General features: G+C 41.7%; 2 protein-coding genes across 10 annotated transcripts in view; one reads left to right on the top strand and one right to left on the bottom strand.

Annotated features, from left to right (window-relative positions):
* Positions 1–1,194, top strand: part of MEP1A (meprin A subunit alpha) — a 43,221-nt gene extending 42,027 nt beyond the window's left edge. For both annotated transcript variants that reach the window (XM_001103444.5, XM_077999830.1), the window contains one exon: positions 380–1,194. In XM_001103444.5, the coding sequence (XP_001103444.2) occupies positions 380–536 (157 nt within the window). In that variant the 3' untranslated portion in view covers positions 537–1,194. The remainder of the gene's footprint in view (positions 1–379) is intronic.
* A 12,081-nt stretch (positions 1,195–13,275) lies between these two features.
* The window catches only part of ADGRF5 (adhesion G protein-coupled receptor F5), a 102,843-nt gene continuing 95,541 nt past the window's right edge, over positions 13,276–20,577 (bottom strand). For 4 of the 8 annotated variants that reach the window (XM_077999824.1, XM_077999826.1, XM_015136505.3 and 1 more), the window contains 6 exons: positions 18,354–19,748; positions 17,095–17,136; positions 16,946–17,005; positions 16,206–16,290; positions 15,195–15,261; positions 13,276–14,549 (listed from right to left, as the gene is read on the bottom strand). In XM_077999824.1, coding sequence (XP_077855950.1) covers positions 15,197–15,261; positions 16,206–16,290; positions 16,946–17,005; positions 17,095–17,136; positions 18,354–19,748 — 1,647 coding nt within the window. In that variant the 3' untranslated portion in view covers positions 13,276–14,549; positions 15,195–15,196. The remainder of the gene's footprint in view (positions 14,550–15,194; positions 15,262–16,205; positions 16,291–16,945; positions 17,006–17,094; positions 17,137–18,353; positions 19,749–20,577) is intronic. The other 4 variants (XM_015136504.3, XM_015136507.3, XM_015136502.3 and 1 more) reach the window with 1 other exon arrangement.

Raw genomic sequence — 20,577 nt, 5'->3', positions numbered from 1 at the left:
GTGTCAGGCAATGTGTTCCTTTAGTGTCTCAGACCTTCCTCCTGAATCCTTGGTGGCTGAGAATCCTGGATCTGGAGGTATACCTCTTGGGATTAAATTTCAAGTGTGAAATGCTTACTAACAATGTGACCTTGAGCAAATTATTTAACCTTCCTGTAAGATGAAGATGATGAGAATGGCCAAGTAATAGCCTCCACCTCAAAGGGTTGTTGCAGGGTTAAATTAATTGGTTCATATACAGCACTTGAAATGGGACCAGGCACTACGTGGACCTGCTCAGTGAGTATTTGCCATTTTTATTGCTGTGGAGATGAGTTTTGCTAGGAGACACCTGAGGTCTGGGTAGTTCCCACACTCCCTTCATGTCCTTTTCCCTCAGGTGCATCTCTGGACCCGCTTTCTTCTACACAGGGGAGCGCTGTCAGGCCATGCAGGTGCACGGCAGCGTCCTGGGCATGGTGATCGGAGGCACAGCTGGCGTGATCTTCTTGACCTTCTCCATCATTGCCATCCTTTCCCAAAGGCCAAGGAAGTGACCTGCCTGCTGGCATTGACCAGACCACAGCAGCACCTCCTCCATGCAGGCCTTATTTTCCCATGGTCAGTGCAGTTTGGGGCAGCTTTTTTATCAGCCTTGCTTTGGATAGGACCTCCAAGGACTAAGGCCTCCAGCCCCATAGGTGACCCTTGTCATGTTTCTGCCCCACATAATCCCGTTACCTTGCTATGTGCTCCTAATGTATCTAGGGTGTCCTGTGACAACACTCATCACACTTCATAGTAAATCACTTGTTTGACTGACTGTCTTTCCTATAGACTGTAAGCTCCATGAGGGCAGGCACATATTGTTCTCATTGACCATGCTGGTCCCAGTGCCTAGAGGCATGGGCGGCACATTGTGCACACTCAACAATGGTTGAATGAATAAAACAAGAAATGAATGAATAACTAAGATGTAGAAACTCTCATTTATATTGCAGATCAAATATATACGATGAAATTCATATGCTGAATATATTAGAATCAAATGCTCATTTTTCATTAGACGCAGTGGTGTCATTACTCTTTTAAGATCTTGTTAAAGATTTCAAATAAAGGTTCTTCTGGGCAGCCAGGCTTCACAGCATTTGCTTTCCTGTGAAATTCTAAGAGAAGACCTTTAATAAATTTAATAAATATTGAGTTAACACCTTCTTTGTATCTGGTATTGTATGTAAGTGTGGGTGTGCATGTGTGTGTTGAAGGGTGGGGGTGTTCAAAAGCTCTTTCCCAGATCTTTTAAGTTTAATAGTATATTTTATAGCTATTTATGTACAACATTATCATATTAACAAACTGAAGGTATCAGGGAACTTTAAAGAAGTATTTTTAGTTATGCTTTCTTTCCATAGTTCCTAAGGAGATAAAATCTGTCTGGGGCAAAGAAGTTCCAAGATAGATCAAGTTCCAAGATAGATAGCTAGGGAAAAAAAAAAAAGCTAAAGTTTCTATACCCAATCAGCAAAGAGTCAACTCTGTAAGTTTAATAAAAGAAAAGCTTTTAAGGGTTCTGAGTGGTCCTTTAAGTTATCAGGCTTTGTAAGTAGATATTTTATGACAATTTTGTAGAGTTAAAATGCACTGGAAACAAAATGAGAGATTAACAAGAGTTTCTTTAATGCAAAGGTATAAGAACAGTTTCTAGCAAGTGAAAACAGCACCCCTGAGGGCAATAACTCTCAAACTTGAGGTACATCCATATCCCAGGGAGGGCTGAGTAAAACAGATTACAGGGCCCCATCCCCAGAGTTTCTGGGTCAGTAGATCTAGGGTGGGATCTAATAATGCGCATTCTTAAATGTGCCAGGATCTAACAAGATATAAGAATGTGCCAGAATCTAATAAGTTCCTGGGCCATGCTGCTACTGCTACTGACTGCCCCACAACCCCCACCTCACAGACACCTTGAGAACCACTGCTCTAATGGATAGAAAACAGGTCTAGAAGCCAAGCGTCCTGGCTGCAGGCTTGGATTGCCCATCCAGCTAGCTGGGTAATTTTAGTAAGAAATCATTTAAGCTCTTGATCTTAGTTTACTAACTTGTCAAATGGAAATAATAGCTGACTATCTCCTTCCACATGACTTTACTACCTACAGAGTAGCAGAGTAATACAATGGGATAATGAATATGAACCTATCTCAGAGTTCAATATGCATGAAAATATTACTATTCAATGTTCAGACTAGATAGGAAGCTATCCTGTCACCAGCCCAATTGTATTATCTCCAAAGACCAGCTTGGAAATGGATTCCAGCTTTGTTTCTTGCTGTGCTTCACATTCCTGCAAACCCTCCACTAACCTCACAGTTAGGCCTAAAGAAAGCCGTGCCTTTAACACTCTGCTCAGTATCTGACCTCAGAAGTGAACTCTAGGCTTTGTTGCGCTGCTGCTGTTATTTTCCTTTTGTTTTATTAAAAGGAGCATGCTGTGGTCCATCTCATGTGGAAAGGCCCCAAACCCAAACCAACGACAACATTTCTTAAATACATGAGTTTCTCTCTGGAGGTAGCAGAAGCTCAAATTTCAAAGACAACGTAGTATTTTCATCTAGTACTGCAAATTAAAACCGCTAGGTCAAAATAATGATAAGGAGGTACCAGAATGGGGGGAAAGCATTTTGATATTTATTTCTCTCTAGATTCTCATCCAGCACCATGCCTACTATCTATGTTCATCAGTTTTGGTGATTAATGGTCACCTCTGTTGATTGATTAATGATCTGGCTCACCATAAATCTGATATGGTATTCAGCTTTTCTTTGAGCCCAAAGCCGTCAGTCATTCCAGAAGGACTAGCAGATACTTTATTCTTTTAAGGTGTTGGCATGGTGATGGCAGAGTGGGCATGTAGGATGTGGAGTGGGTAGAAATTAAGCATTTCATAATCTGTAGGCAGTGTGGAATTCGGGATTTAGATGAGCAACATGAAACATGTGGGAAATCCTCCCTGCATCTGAGTTCTGACTTCTATAACCTTACATAATGAGAATAAGTCATAGTGGCTTCAAATTTTGAAAATGTCTCATGCTTCCACCACGATATCCTTAATACATCCCTATCTGTATCTTTTCCTCCTGTGAACTGACTTGAGCCAATCTGGCCATTCACAAATGTCAGGTTCTTTCAGTAATATCTGGAGCCTCTGATAATTAGAAGTGGGTGGGAACTCTAACCCCCTCTCTAATGATGTTAAAATGAATCAAGATTTGAACTAAATTCTGCTACACATTCATATTTGTTAACCATCAAGCACACAAATAGCCATCCAATCTGTTTCATATGTGTAGGGAAGCCTCTGCTCTGTCCTTTTAAGTGCTCCACCACCAAGCCTCTTGGTTTAAAGATTCATTCTAGACACATGCAGCCAAATAATCTGAAGACCAGCATCAGTCAACTCTCTACCTTAGGGTTTCCAAACCTCAGCCCTGGTGATATTTTGAGCTGGATATTCTTTTCTGTGAGGGCTGTTCTGTGCATTGTGATCTGTTTAGCGGCATCCCTGGCCTCTACTTACTGGATGCTTGTAGCACACTTCCCCAGTAGTGACAACCCCAAATCTCTAAGACATTGACATATGTCCACCTGAGGGGCAAAATCATTACTGATTGGGAGTCACTGGTCTAGTTGGGTCAGCCAATGAAATCTTGTATTAAGTAAGGGAAAACTAGGACCAAATAGAGTTCTAGTCTAAGGTTCTACCCCAAAAGTTAGTTCACTGGGGCCCTGCCAGAGTATTGTACCTATAGCTATCTTGATAATTGTATTTAACCAATGCAAAAATTATTTCAAGCGTCCTTTATACTAATAACAAACCCTCTGGTATGGCTTGCTATATAAATATTTAAAGTTTTGCAACAGATATTTCTCCAGTAGAGACTTTTGATTAGGATCTTTCAAATACTAACTAACTGCTCTTGGAGTGTGTGTTCCTTTTCAGAATACTTTGCATACTATTTAACCTCCCCAGGGTATGGATTGTAGTCCCCCTGCATGCTGTATACAGTGTAATACCTATATGGAGGCATTTACAAGCAAATTACAGATGATCTTACACCTTCCCTTCTTGATCTCCTCCTTTCTCATGAATTATATCATTTGTTTTATGGCTTGATGAAATTTTTGAGATTCTGTATTTGAGTAATCTTGTATTTGGGTAAACTGAGGCAATTCTGGAGAGGATAAGTTGCAGAGCCACTTAATAGCAGAATATATTATTCTTGTTTGACTACAGAAAAGCTTAATAAGATCAGAGGTTTGGAAGGTGCTATAAAATATAGGCTAAACTATATCGAACACTATGTAAAAGTCTTTTTTACTTGGTTTTCCTTATTAGAGATATCAGTTTTATGGATGATTGGTCACCTACTCAAATTTCTATGGGTTTATAAATATGGCTAAAACACCTTTCTTATGTCAGTTTTAATATAAATATGTTTTTCAAAAGTCTCTAAGCAAAGAAAAGTGTGAAAGGATTTATAGTTATCCTGTTGCTGTGACTATCATTTAGAAAACTCTTGAAAACCCTCATGCATGGGGGATAGGAGATAATGGAGTCAGGTGCCAGTGACCTCTAATGAGTACTGATGTGAAAAAATTCAATAGGAAAGATTTTATATGGGTAGGGCAGCCCAATAGGATGTATGTGTGGATGTGTGTGTGTGTGTTTGTGTGTGTTTGTACGTGTGTAAGAGCTGCAGCTAACAGTGATATCAGAGTAAAGACAGGACCCATCTCTCTTTGCCTTCCACAGTTTTGCCAAGGACTAGTCCTGGAATCCCAGAATGGATTGAGACATGGGCCTCATCTGGGTCACAGCATCCCTTAGGGCCTAGACAAATTTAGGACAAATTGACCCCATGTGTGGCTCACCAACTCAATGAAAATCATTAAAAGCATTTAAAGATCCTATCTGGTCAAGAGTATAAAAGGAGAATACAAAAATGGGGTCTTAAGAAAGGTATGAGAAGAGAGCAGGAGGTACAGGAGATGTTCAGATGATTAGCCCCCAACAAAAATGGTCACCAACATCCATTCTTCTTTTCTCAGTAGTAGAATCTCCAAACTCCAACTGGTCAAATGGCTACTCAGAGTCTGGTTTACATTCTCCTGCTTCCTTTGCAAGTAGATGGGTGATATGGTTTGTCACTGTGTCCCCACCCAAGTCTCATCTTGAATTGTAATCCCCATATGTGGAGGGAGGGAACTGGTGAGAGGTGATTGGATCATGGGGGTGGTTTCACCTATGCTATTCTTGCGACGGTAAGCGAGTTCTCATGAGAGCCGATGGTTTTAAAGTGTGGCACACCTCCTTGCTCTCTCACTTTCAAGTCTTGCTGCCATGTAAGATGTGCCTTGCTTCCCCTTTGCCTTCCACTATGATTGTAAGTTTCTTGAGGCTTCCCCCGCTTTGCGGAACTGCTAGTCAATTAAACCTCTTTCCTTTACAAATTACCCAGTCTCAGGTAGTTCTTTATAGTAGTGTGAAAATGGACTGATACAGTGAGGTAGTGTGACCAAATTCATGCCAATGGAATGGAAGCAGGAATGTTGCATGTGAGCTTCTGGGAACCTTTCCTAAAGGAGTCTTGGTGCACACCTGCAGTCCCTTCCTCTATCCTAATGACTGATAAGGTGACGTAATGGCCAGAGTGAGAGCTGCCAAATGGGGCCATGCTGTGACCTTGGGAAAAGCAGATTAAAATATAGAAAGTATCTGGATTTCTGAGAACTGCATTGGGCCAGGCTGCCACACCAGTCTTGGGCTGCTTATCTGTGTTAGCGAAATAAACTTCTACTTTAAGTTACTGTTATTTTGAATGTCTGGTACTCATAGAAAACATTATCCTAATGGATATAATTATTTCTATGGGGCCAGCATATGGCTCAGACTACGCCAATCATGATACCCTGTACTGCCATATATACATGTACATTTGGAGAAGAAAAGGGTTGGTCTTCTTTTTAAACTTCAATCTATGGGTCTAAGGACCTCATAAATTTCTCTCCCTGAAGATCTACCTTGGAATGAAATAAATACACAAAGAGAGACAACAACCCAAAAGGAAGAGCCAGAACTCTGAGAACACTGTTTGGGCACCTGAATTTAGCTGTACCTGAAGGTATACTAATCTAGTATCTTTCCCTATTATATGGTAAGTGCCTACTTTTGCTTAAATGAGTTTGAGTGTGGTTCTATTACCTGTAACTGAGAAAGCCTTAATTAGTACCACTGCTATAGTGCATAATTGGTTCATCTGTAAAGAAAAGAAATAACAAAATTAGTTTGAGGATTAAATAAAATTATGTAATATGTAAGATCACCAAAACTGATTTGAAATGCAGACATGAGGAAGTTAACCAGGCTCACACACTTGTTATGTGAATTATTCACCAATTCTGGCTTCATAATGAGCAAGATTTAAACTCAAACTTTGGTAAAGTTATGATTGAGGATATCATATACCTTTGACGTTATTCTCAAAAGCTCTTAACCATGAATTAAATGTGACAATGTGAAAGGCATATGTAGTTTGATTCTGAATAGAGCTGGTGTCTAAATCTGAGTTCTATCAAGATCTATCATGTATTCTGAGTGTTGGATATTATTTAGACACATAGGAAGAAAATATGACTTCTCAGAAATGAAATGTGATTCTGAGACTGTCTTTAAACATATCAAGTGGAGAATTGAGATATTTGCCCTAATAAATTTGGCCAAGTTGTGATGCATGTTGTATATATGTGTGTATGATGCATATCTACTGTAATGTTTATGCATACACAGTATGATGTAAAATAATGAAGACTAAGTTTATTCATCAATAATTGCATGCCAGATATGGTTTTGTAGGCTTTATAAGAATTTTATAACAACCCATGGAGCCTGTGCCATTATTATCTCCTTTCACATAGTGCAAATTGAGGCAGAAAGAGTTATTTTACCAAAAGTCAAACTAAGAAGTGGTGAACCTACAATTGAAAAGCACACAGTTTGGCTCTAGAACCAATGCTCTTAACCACCATACCACATTTGCCGAACTGGCTGTCAATCAATGCTGAAGAACAGCCCAATACACCTGTCCATGCAAACTGAAGCAAAGAATGCAAAGCATTCAAGTAGCAAATCAGCTGCTGTTTCAGTCTGCATGTCATAAGGAAAATCATGACTTAGCTAAACGTAATAGGGCAAATGCTCCAATTCTCCACTTGATATGTTTAAACGTAGCCTCAGAATCACTCTTCATTTCTGGGAAGCCATATTTTCTTCCTACGTATCTAAATGCCATCCAACACTCCCAGAATTCTTGATAGATCCGAGACGTAAATAAAAACAACAACAGTGGTGATTGAGACCTTACAGGAAGCTCACTTAAATGAAGACTGAAGCTGGGGGGTCCACTAGACAGCTAAGTTGATATCTACCTTTAATAAAGCAGCACAGCAGGAATTCTTTGATGCTTCATCAGAGACTTAAAAAGGAAGTAGGCGCACTCTGAAGTTTGCTCAGAGCATTGGTCATTATGTCCTGGGCTGACCCAAGGTAGAATTATAAAGCGAGATGAAGCCTTAACTCCTCCACCCTCTCTGTCACTGTTGTCTTCCCTCTCATTTTGTGCATTTGAAACTCTTCCTGCTATGGAAGCCTACTTTTAAGAAAGTAACTGGCATCAGGTTGCACAGAGAAGCAGTATAAGGTGGTGGATACATGTCCATGTTCTAGGTCAGACACTGCATTTAGATCCTGGTTCTACTGGTCCTCAGCTGTGTGACTGTGGGCAAGTTATTTACCTCTCTGTGCTCAATTTTTTTCCTCTAAAAATGCGAAGAAAAAGAATCTTTAGTTACTTTTGGTTTGGTATACTGTTTAAATGAGATTATATGCATAAAAATCTTAGAACAGCATCAGGTACACAGCAAGAGCTCAAAAAATGTTGGTTAACATAGTTACATAGTTACCAGTCATTTTCATTCGATGGTAAATTTAAGTTACTGTGTTTCTCACCCAGAAGTATATTTGCGTACATTTTCTCTCTTTGAGATTAACCTGAGATTAACCTTGTTAATCTTATCTGTCCTTGAGATTTTGGTTTTTGTAAAAGGAATGTCCAACATGAGGGAGAAGGTGTGAGAGCTATTTCGAGGGGATAGGAGCAACAGGCCAAGGTGTGTGACATCCCCCTCAAACTGGGAAGCTGTCTGCCTCATTACTTAAGGCCAGTTCAGTTTGTCCCTCTACTCCAAGGACCAGCCCTGCTGGCAGTTGGCCCTGTTGACTTCTCCTGGGTCTTCTCGGATCACATGTTAGCAATGTGTGCTCAGAGGCTAGGGTAGGAACTTGCCATCCAGCCTCAGCTGCCGGCTGGACTGTCAGATAGCCCTGGGATAGCTGCAGATTCATCTGCAGATTCTTCATAGATTGAAAATGAAAATCCAGGCCAGCAGTGGCTTTCAATGGATGAATTAGGAAAGGGAATAGGAGACCACCTATGTTAATCCTTTTGCAGCTGCCTTGATGGAAAAACTATTAGGTTCCCATGAAACATGGAAGGCACCCATTTTTCTTCCTCAAACGACCTTCCAGCAGCCTATCTGGAATGGGTGAACTAGATCATTTTCGGGGCTTTCAGCTTTGCTGTTAGTGCCATAAATGAGAGTCAATCAGTGAGGGGGGACAGAGAAAGGAAGGAGCTATCCCAGTGAGTATGCCTCAGAAATGTATGCCTGCCTGTGGATGTGCTAGGCACACTTGTAAACCAGTCTCTGAGACAGGTCTCAATCAACTTAGAAGTTTATTTTGCCAAAGTTAAGAACAAGCCTGGAATAAAGGAACACAGAATCACAGAGACAGTCTGTGGTCTGTGTCTTTCTGCAAAGATATTTTGAGGGATTCAGTATTTAAAGGGGAAAAGTGGAGACGAAAGAGGGAGGGTATGGTCACATCGCTGAATCTATGCCTTGTAGGAGAAAAGGAGCAGCTAGGGGAACAGCCAGTGATCTATTCATCTCAGTAAATTGGCACTTTACATAAAAGGTGAACCTACTGTAGCCATCTGTGGAGATATCTGGCCTTTCATCTAATAGCTATTTGCTTAGCAACAGAAGGAAAAAGCTGTTTCTTGCTTGACTCAGCTTCCATCTTAATTTTTTTCCTTTTTGCATAGTGAATTGGGGGCCCTAAATTTCCTTCGCCTTTCACACACTGAAACTACGTGTGTGAAACTCCCTCCACATTCCTACGTGGCTTTCTGACTACCCTTTCCTCTGCAAGGATCATAATATAAAAGTATTAGGAGGCGGGAGTGAAAGAGATTTTTTTCATTCCTGGTTTCTGTTATCCACTATGCCTTGACCTTCGCTCTGTCCATGTGATCATACTACTTCCTGAACATAGCTCATTGGGCGCGTCATCCGCGGGACTGATTCGGCCTCCCACGCGCTTCCTGAGGCCGGACCGCAACGGGGACACTTCCTTTCAAGCCCACCAGGGGGCGCGCGAGCCTCAGGAGACGCAGGCGGTGGTTGTGGAGCTGCAGTGCTGGAGGCCAGCTGTCACTCCGGCCCAGCTGGAGATTCCTGTCGGGAATGCTTGGGATAGGACAGCTGTGAGGGAGCCCCTGGGGCATGGGAAAACCCTCACAGTTCCAGGAAAAAATAAATAAATAAAACAGAAAACGCGTGCACAGTTTTTCTCGGTTAATCAAAGTCAAATTCCTCTTCCCACAACTGCTGCGGTGCCGGCTGGCTGGCAGGATGGAAGACTCAGGATGGCACCAATCAAAATCCGAAAAAGGCAGGGCCCAAAGTCATTCCTGGGTTTTGTTGTTTAATGTCATCAGAAGTGGGCCGTGACAGCAATCTGCCCACCACTTGCCCAATCAGGTCCTCTTGCCTTTCATGCTGAGAATAAAGCCATTTCCCCCTGTCCAGGATCCTGGGTTTGTTCTGTTTAGGCTTCAATAGTCACTGGCATCCTTCACTTGGCTCTGCATGAGAGAATAAAAACCCTGGGGTGGGAACAGGCTCATGTATCTCCTAACCATGCCCGATGTGTGCGGAGGGACCTGTTGTGGACACTGGTGGCTTTTCAATGTCGTCTCAAAGTTTACAGGTTAAAAGAGAAGGATGCGTGTGTATAAAATCATTTAAGAATAGACAGGACGGCTGTGTCTGAATCGTAGGACACCACGACCAAGGCCCCCACGCCCACCCCTAACACATACAGATGGTATTTGGAGATAAGAACTGGTGTCTGGCACAGAGCGGGCTTCGGGAGTTGTCCCATCTCCCTTCTCTTCTTCTTCTGTCCACTCCATATTCACTAAGAGTGGGAAACTTGGTTTCCATCGAGAATGTGCTAGAGGATAAATAGAGCCCTCACATCCTGTATATTCATCTGTAGGAAATGAGGGCTCTATTTTCAGCTGTCAATGAAAATTCCAAGCCATCCACACACAAATGTTGGAACAGGCATCTCTTTGTTTGCCAGACAATTTGTTTCTGAAAACTTTACTTCAAGGACCCTTGTTTAAACCTTCTATAACGTGATGGATCTTTGCACACGGCTTGGAAGTGCAGATGGCGTGAGGGAAGCCATCAGCCCTGCCAGCCAGTTGAGTTCAGCAGCGAGCTGCTGGCCTCCTCCATGCCTGGAAGATGGAAAGGATAGTTTGCTGTTTGGAAAATGGAGCTGCATTCTGGGTGACATGCAGAAGACTGAGCAGGGCAGCACCACATTGCAAGAAGACACACAATTACTACAAAGATAGCTCAAGAGATCTCATTAGATATTTCATTGTTATAGTATGGAAAGGAAGCATAGCTGTGTGCTGGCATACATGATGCAATTTTAAATCCCAAGTCATAATTTTAGAAACCAATAGAACCTAATATTAACGCTAAACTACCGGGCTCTTGAAATGATGAAACACTATTCCAATTGCCCTTTTAAAAACACAATCAGAAGGTATGTGCCCGGTAAGTTCCACCTTCATTTTGGACACTTGAAGAATCACACTTTTACTGGCCTGGGTCACTGGGTTTCCTCTTTGAGATGAGGAGGCCTTATTTGACTTCACCATCACATGACACAAAATAAATGCATTCCACCTACCTGGCATTTCTAGGACCACCTATTTCTTTTTGTCTTCAAATGATTGTGATTTCCTGCTCCATTCACCTCAATAACTCGCCCACACCTCCTTTCTATATGTACTAATTGCTGTAATCTTTCTCATCTCCATATAACTTTTTTTTTTCTGAAGCATTCCAACATGGATCTTTTTGAAATTCTCTATACAAACCACAAAAGGCTGTGACTTCCCACAGTCTTTCTTAATTTCTGACCTTAGCAACCTACATCCTGAAAACCCCACGGACATTTATTTAACTGTTTCCCCATGTAAACAATAAGAAATGGGGGAGGAGGATGGCAGACATCTGGCTTACTCAAGAAATGATGTGTTAGTCTGGACTTAGAATATTCCCAGAGAATATTCCTGTAATCTGTATTAACTGCTCATTTGTGAATGTTCTAACCTCACAGACTCTGACGCATTAGGACAGAGCCCTTTGCAAGAAACTGACTTAATGGAAAGCTCCTAATGCAAGAAAGTTTAGGCCCAGGGAATGGACTTTATACACTGAGAGATGTCAGAAACACAGGGAAGCACTGGGCACCTTACAAACAAAGTAGATCGCACAACTCAATGTGCCTTCATTCTCAGAAATCTGCTACTAATAGCCTTGTAATCATTGCTGATTGAGAGATGGCAACCTCAGGGCCGAGCAAGGTTCCTGCATTCATAAAATTCTCAGCTTCATAGCTGCTCTTCTACAATTTTGAATTCTACTGTTCATTTTAGGGTGTTCTTGAGAAAGGGTAGTGGCTGGGCTAATGCGTATTGCAGTGGGCAGAAAACCAGCAAGTGTTTCTCCAATTATTTGCTTTCATAGCTTTTCTGGAATTTGGACCCAGTGCTGTGGCTTGAAAGGGTGAAAGCACATGCATGTATGTATGTGCACATGTGCGCATGTGTGTATTTGTGTGTGCTGGGGATAAGGGAATATGCCCCAGTTAACGAGTGGAGCAGTGGGGCAGATCCACATCCTGTGTAACTCCCACAGGCTCCTGCTATAATGAAAGTTCCCTTCAGAGGGTTGAACACAGTGATTCCCCGAGGGATCTTGGCTGAAGTGGGTGGAAGTTCAGCGTTTCTTGTCCCACTGAATTTTTGAGCATGACAACCACATCCTGCTCCCAATACTGTGTGCTTTCCTTGATTGATCATGTCAAGATAGCCCTGCTAACATTGGGCTCCAAGCCTGGCTCGATTCTTCTTGATATAACTTCAGGAACCAAATCAGTCAAAGGCCTTCTTTCTCTAATTCTAATTCTAATTCTAATTCAAGGGATTTCTCCCAACCCAACCTCTGTCTCCATCTTCTTAGTACCAAGCTCTGCCCAAAGTTGATCATTCCTGAAGAATGTGGCATGCACTTACAGCATAACAATGATTTCCTTTAGGGACTTTTGGTAATGCACCATTCATTTGGGACAGGGATGCGACAATTCTCAGGCAAATGTGGGAGTAGATGTCTATGTCATTTGTGAATATGTAGAAATAAAGAATTCATTTACGTTAACTGTCCCACCTCTGCCCCATGCCTCTCCTTCTCTATGAAGAAAAGAGAGGCAGAAGCAGAATTTAAGTAGAATTTAAAATTTAAAATAAAAAGAAGATATGTTAAAGGATTAAAATATTAAAAGAAAACTCCTTTGAACCTCAATAAAGAAATGGCTGTTGAATCTCAGCCTCTTTTGCCCCATCTTCCTAATGGCTGTGCCCATTTATGTTGCCACACAGCCCACATATCCTGAGTAGTCCCACATCTCTATTTTTGTCTCATTTTCCTTTTGGGATAGGACTTCTATTTGCAATGTAGGGTTGCTGTATCAATAGCACATGGTTATTCACTCTAATATGGATGCTATTAACTCTAATATGAGTTAACTCTAATATGGATGCTATTTTCATAAATATTTATATTTTTTAATGAAATACATACACACCAAAAAAAGAAGCACACATGCAGATAATTCACAATCAAATCCTTGGGAAAGGTTCTGCCATTTGTTCAACAAGGTCAAGTGTCATTAGGAGCACAGAACAGCCAAATGTAAAATTTCTTTCCAGGAGCTTTCTGAGTGGTTGGAATAAACACAACTTAGACCATGCAAAGCTCTTAATGTATATTGGTCTGGGAACTTAAAGATGGAAACAGAGAATACATAGGGAGCTATACAACACACCAAGGGCCATTATCCACAGTAACAATAACAGTGACAACAGCAATAATAATGTACAATGCTATAAGATTATTAAAATCTATACTGCACAGAGAAGTACCTGCTTAAAGCCATTAACTATATGACAGGGTCTGTCTTCAGTGCAATGTATCAAATTTGGCAATTGAAGGGTATGTAAAAAATACATTTTTTGCTTTCAAAATGTGGAACAAATATATAAGGCTTTTCTGATAAACTATAAAAATGTAATCTGCACTTGGATCTAATGACGTATCTTTATAATACTTCCTCCGCAGATACATTCACTTAGTTCAAACTTTAACATACAAAGTATATATGCATGTGTTTAGCGTCAGGAGAATCATATTTCCTTCCATTCATTTCTTATAAATATTATTATCCACTTGAAGTGGTTCTGATGAAGGAATTTCCTCCCTATTTTTTCAGCCTTTTTTCCCTCCTCTTAGCTAAGAAGACATCAGGAAGACACTGCCCAAAGCATTCATTCCCTGTGGCTGACTTTCAGTTTCCATTTTTGGGCCATTAAAAAAATTCTCAGTGTTGCACTATCTGAGTGATTATATTAGATCATTAACATGGAAATCTTAAAATGTGGCCCTTAATGTTGTCTTTATTTGTTCCTATTTTCATCTTTCTCTTTTTCTTCTTTTTCCCTTTCTCCCTCTTTCCCTCCCTTCCTTCCTTCCTTTCTTCCTTCCTTCCTTCTTAGAATTCACTGAAGTATTTTCTAGGTAGCCTTTTACTTACTACGTTCATCAAAGCTTATCTTTGTGCCCAATGTGTAAAAAGTGAAAATGTCTCTTTGAAATTCTATATTACAATATAGACAGAGAAGTTGGGCCTTGGGGGGCTTGAGTTTCACTTAAATACTATACACATGTGGTATCACACAAGGGGGAGGGGGAGGGAACAAACATAAACATAACAATTACTTTTAGTCTGTCTTTACAAAAGAAAGCCTCTTCTCTCTGAAAAAGTCTTTTTGGCATCTGCTCCCGGAAACCTGCCCCAAGAACACGTTCCCCATTGCTTTGCCAGGATCTCTTTTTAAAAGCACATCCACTGTCCCCAGGAGGTCACGTAGGTTGGATTATCCTGTTCTTAGTTGAGCAACGAATAAGCACTGGATGAGTTTTCCAGGGATGAGCTGGTTGTTTCTGGGGTGGAAACATTATACGTTCCTGAAAAACAGAGCAGCAACTCAGCCTTGAAGACAAGCTGTCATGAACTTTGGGCTGTGAACATCTCCTAAGGGACCCAGGGGAGCAGTGGTCCAGGCACCAGGTAAGCTCGGCCATGCCTGGAAACCAACCCATACCTGCCCTCCTCCCATGACCCAGAAATGCCAGAGAACTAACAGAGCTGTCGTTCTCATGCATGCGTGGCAGCCAACAAGCAGTCACTACTTCACATCACACCAGCAGCCAGGTTTCTACAGAGGACAGGAAGATCTCAAGGTGGGAAGCCCTCCACATGCCATCACATGCATGGTCTGGGAACATCTGCATGATGGAATCTCCCTGGTCCACTTGGGTTGTGGTGACTTGGGGAAGCTCTTGGGAGGGACCTGGACGCTCTACCAAAGGTGGAGGTTTGTATAGAGAGTAAAGGGAAAGAAAAGAGAAAATTATAGCGGGAGAAAAGGCAGGACCAGAAAAGAAGCAGGAGTCAGGAATGTCAACAGAACTGCTGAGAGTCAGTGCAGCAAGGAAGGCAGCCCCGGAGCAAGTGCACAGGCTTGTGTCTGCTGGGAGGTGGGGACTGTGCACGGGGAGTGGGTGGAGAGTGGATGTCGGGCGAGAGAAGGGTTGAAGTGCCCACCCTACCATCAGATTGCTGAACTGCCACCGCTAACAAGGTTTCCATCATGGCCTGGGGGGATCTTAGAGGCTGCTGACAACATAAACCAAAGTGACAGTGCTTACAGAGCCCCCAAACAGGCCCCATTGGGACTTTCATAATCAGAAGTGAAGGTCCACTAGTTTCATGAGTAATTCATCAAACTGAAGCGGAAAAAAACTCAAGTCCTCTGGAGTTTTAACAGTTATAGGCATTCACAAAATTTGCTTGCATATGAAAAGCCTTCATCTGGAATATTGACACATTTCTCAACTCTGCATTTGTGAAATCTATTCAGTTTCAAAAAGCTAGAAGAAATCCTGGGGCTTATTTTCCTGCGGGGGAGGGATGGTGGCCTGGGACAGGGGTTTCAATTTCCTAGAATAGCTGAGATCTGTTGCCCAAAGTTATTAGTTCATTCATTTCATATCTCCAAGGTAGAAATTTAACCATGAATATTTCTAATAGAATAGCTAACTTGGGTGATCTCTTACGTAACACATGCACAGTTCTATGCTTCAATGTTTAACATAAGCCCACTTTATAAAAAGAACAAAAAAGGAAAACAAACCTACATAGTGAGATCCTGTAGTAAGATTTTCTAAATATATTATTTGCTGCCCTATAACCCTGAAACATGACCTATCTACTCTTATTTAACATAATTTGAGAAGAACTCTGTGTTTGACAAGGTCAGCAATTTACAGTTCTTATTTTGATGGATGAAATTTTGACAGACAGCTCTCCAAATCATTGTCTAGATTCTCCAAATCTTATTCCTTATGAGTTATTAAAAGTTGCCCAACAAAGGCAGCTGCCCTCTACACCCACTTTTTGGTGATTTGTGAAAAGGTAAGTTCCTCTATTTAACTTCTACCCCAAAAGAGGACATTTCAGGTAAATGCCATGAGCTGGGTGAAGGAGTAGGGGTGTTGAGGCTCCCCATTTGATCAAATGTGTTCTGGGTGAGCAGGGAGAACCTAGAGGCCACTACTCACCTGTTTTACCAAACAAATTGTTAAATCTCCTTGATATTGGAGAACTCATAGAAAACACAGGTGTGGATGAACCCAAGGATGTTGACTAGAAGAGAGAAAAAGAGGGACAATCACAAGGCAAATTTGTGGGACCAAAGTTGTTTCTATCTCTAGGAGGATTGATTTTCCACCCTTTATGGTCACTGGCAGCATCTCTAGTCCCACTCCCAGAGGTCACATTAAAATACTGGAATCTTATCATCTGTATTAGAACAATAACTGTCAAATACAAGTTTTATTGTTTGTTAGGCTTCTAGTATTTTCTGACATGTGAAAGACAGTCAAATATTCCAAAGGCAATAGTTGTGTTCGAAAATGAACTATAGAAAATTCTATCCATTATTATTCTTCAATTTGTTTTCTCTAATACCTTGAATCCCCCCAGAAGATTGCTTCTCATTGAACATTTGATTTCAACCTTAAGTTTAGATCATACATTATTTTAAACCCTATTTAAATATGTGGAGTAGCATCTCAACGACAGCTCTGTGGCTCTGTTTAATAGGCAGAATGACTTGAGAAGCAAAAACAATGGAATGATCTATGCCTAACATAGCTGTTGAGGGAGACGGGATTGAGGATGCAATATATTTAGCCTAATTTATCAAAATCCCAAAGAAATAATTTAGTACTCTATACTTCATAATGCTAGTGGAATACATGAGGTTACAAAATGAAAAGTCTGCAGAGAAAAGGTATACCTTTGAGTGCTGTGAAGACCATCGTGACAATGAAAACTTATTCAGCAAAGCTTCCTGTACCTGCAATGTTTAAAAGAAGCTATCGTAACTTCAACATGCCACAAGCACTTCAGGCTTTTCTAGAAACAAGAAACTGTCATTGCTCTTACCTTCAGATCCCAGAGGCATCCAAAGAGTAAAATGAATAATCCCTGAGAAAAAAAGATTAAAAAGAAGTACATTTTAATTATAGTCTATTGTCCAGCAAAAGAGAAAGTACTGTTAACCTAGTGCTAAATTTGTATGACTTCTTTTTCCATCTGAGTTCATGGAATGAGTCCAGTACATGATACTGCTCAAAGAGGCAGTTGGTTCACACCAAAGGACTCTAAATGTTATGATGTTAGGAGGATATTTTCTATTTTCCCATTTTCCTTTAGTTGAGAACTGGAGGTCCTGTTGGTTATGCTATTAGTACACCTCTTGTGTCTACAATATTCCTCACATAGTTATGATAAGAATCTGGGCTGTGGGGTGGGATAACTAGTTCCTTCCAAATGAGGCATATCATGAAGGTCATTACATATGAACTTTATAGCTTAGAGACACAGGCCCAGTAGCAGAAATCAAGGTTCATATGTTCTTGACACAAGCATCCTGAAAGCAGTATCTCAAATGCACCTCCAGCCTCGGCCTCTTCACAAGCTCACAGTGGCCTCAATCCTTGGGCAGGTTTTTTCCTATGCTTACCACTTCTCCAATGGGTGAAACAGAATTAATCACTTCTTTCCTTGTCCTTTAAAGGCTTGCTAACTATACCTCTGTTATAGTTCTTCTATCAAACTGGCCTGTATTATAATTAGCTGTGTGCTGCATGAGAGCGAAGAAGATGTTTTTTCATTATAGTATAATCAAGCAGATTGTCTGGCATTCAAAGGACATTCATTCTTTGATTTTTGATGTTTCCAGAGAAGCTGCTATGTGATACATAGGATTTATTTCATTCAAACGATTATTGAGAACCTACTCTGTACCAAGGTCTCTATCAGGCATAGGGGTATAGTGATGAATAAGAAAGGGGCAATCCCTGTCCTCACAAAGACAGGATTTTCATCTAGGAGATAATAGACTGCATCAAGATAATCTTAGACAAATGGGGATTTTCCTTTTACTAGTGTAATCAGGGTATCTAGCAGAGACTGGCAAATGACACTAGGTTATAATGTAGGAGATAAAAAGTATGAGGTTCCATAGGATCAGAAGAATGTGTCCTTTCCAACTCATTGAGTTCTCATTATTACTGCTCTTTAGGGCTGAGGCTTCCTCTGGACTGAAATCCTTCCCCATTCCTACTCTTGTTTGTGTTTATATCATTAATTTGTCCTACAGGAATAGAATCTTCCTGAAAGCCCTGCACTGTAAAACTCACCTGGAAGACATTGAGGACGGCAAATATGATATGGAACACAAGGTTGGTCCCTGGGAACACAGTGGTGAGACCAAAACCCCAAGTAAGGCCCAAGAGTGGCGTGAGAACCCCAATGCTCTTGCTGATCTGAAACAAGCTGCTCTTCTCCTGCTTGCATGGCTTGTCTCCAATGGAAGGCCTCAGGATCTTGGTGATGACCACAATAGTGATGGTTATGTTCACCACCACGATGATTAGTGCTGGGATGGCGAAAGCCAGCAGGGCCTTGGTGTCCTCCCAGTTGAGCCAACAGACATTCTTCCTCGTGTAGACTTCTCGGGGCTGGGTGGCTCCCAGCGTGATGACCGAGATGGCAAGCGGGCAACCATAGCCAAGACAGAAGGCAATGGCTTTCTGAGTGGACCTGCTTGTTTCGTGCAGAATGAAAACCAGGCGATAGAACAGCATGAGGCCCAGTGTCAGCATCCAGAAGAAGACGCTGAGGTAGAAGAAGTGGATGAAGAAGGTGGCAGCCACACAGGCTGTCTTGCAGAGTATGTAGTGATTGCCCTGGATGGCAGCGACCACAATGAACCAGGTGTTGGCGATCAGAAGGGAGGCAGCAATATTCACTATGCAGGTGTGGCGCATATAGGAAGTCCGGTTCTTGGTCACTGACTTCCACACCACAGCTTCCACAACTAGACAGGCCGCCAAGCTCAAGATGGAAAAGCCCACCCCAACATAAGAAATAATATCCAGTAGTATTCCCAGGAGAGAACTAGGGTCTGGGGAGTCAGGAGACATGAGGATGGAGAATGACGTTAGGTGGTCACAGATACAGGTGACATTGTCCCCATCACCTTCTTCAACATAGCACCCATTGCTGTCCCACCCTCCTGTGTTGTCGGCAAGCCGGAAGTTCCAGAAGACACACTGTGTTTTGCCACCTGAAGGGCTGTTGTTCTTAAAAGTCATTGAAATCCTGAATGGCATAGTTATATTGTGGTTGACAGTGGTCGTCATCACTAAGCTATCTGCAAAGTTATTTTCCTGGATATCCTGGGCAAGGATGGCTTGGAGAGTTGGGAAAGCCATGGTGACAATAGATGAATCCGACTGCAACTTTTCTAGATAGCTCTTGTCAATGACCACATTGCCCCAGAGGTCAAAGTGTGGGAAAACAAACCTCTGTTGATAGGTTTTTGGGTGGCTGGACTTGATCACCATGCTGCTCATCTGCACATTAGTTCGGAAGAAGGACAAAGGAGGGCTATCTCCTGACTGCAATGCCTGGGAAAATCTTTCCACTGAATGTAGTAGCTGTGAACTCTGATTGGTCCATCGCTGTTGTAAAACCTTCCATGTGTTCAAGACAGGCTTTCCAAGGATGACATTAACCGTAGAGAGCACGTGCTGAAAGTGAAATGGTATAGGGTCAAACTAATCAAATTCTTTCAGTCATAAAAAAGAAAAAAACAACACCTTCCTAGAAACTGACTGTATAAAGGTAAGAGGAAAAGAGAAGACAAAAATGAGACATCACAGGTGGTGGGGATTTATGACCTTCTTACGACAGACTTTAGCAGAGGATGGGTCCCCAAGACTGAAAGATGTCAGTAAATGTTTAGCAATGGTGACAGTGAGAGTCACACCCACTACACACCCTACTCTGTAAGGTCAATTCAGCAGGCTGGCAGGGATATTTACTATTGTATTTTATTTTAAATCTTAAGTTTGTATTTTTAGTAGAGATGGGGTTTCATCATGTTGGCCAGGCTGGTCTTGAACTCCTGACCTCAGGTGATCCATCAGCTTTGGCCTCCCAAAGTGCCTGTAATCCCAGCTACTTGGGAGGCTGTAGCAGGAGAATCGCTTGAACCTGGGAGGCAGAGATACATTTTTCCTGGTGCTCACTGCTCTCCCCGCTCCAGTCCCCTTTGTCCTCAGCACATGTCTGGTTATAGCTCTGGCCTTCCAAGACTATAGCTCCTGCTGACTGGTCCCACCTCTAAGGCTTCAGTTCTCACTGGGCTCTGTTTGCACTATTTCCTCTTTTACCTAAGGGGTGATAATGGCTTCTAAATGTTGCTGGTCTCTGAGTGCTTCACCACCCCTTGTTTATTTGTTTGTTTGTTAACCCTGTCTTTACCTCTGTAGGTATCCCTTCATTAAAGCCTCTACATTTGAACTCTTGCGGGTGAATTCTCTATTCTCCCAGAACTGCTACGCTTCCAGAACCTAT

Source organism: Macaca mulatta, chromosome 4 (genome assembly GCF_049350105.2).
Source record: "Macaca mulatta isolate MMU2019108-1 chromosome 4, T2T-MMU8v2.0, whole genome shotgun sequence".
Classification (NCBI taxonomy): Eukaryota; Metazoa; Chordata; class Mammalia; order Primates; family Cercopithecidae; genus Macaca; species Macaca mulatta.
The sequence above is the reverse complement of the archived record's forward strand: the minus strand, read 5'-3'. Positions and strand labels throughout refer to the sequence as shown.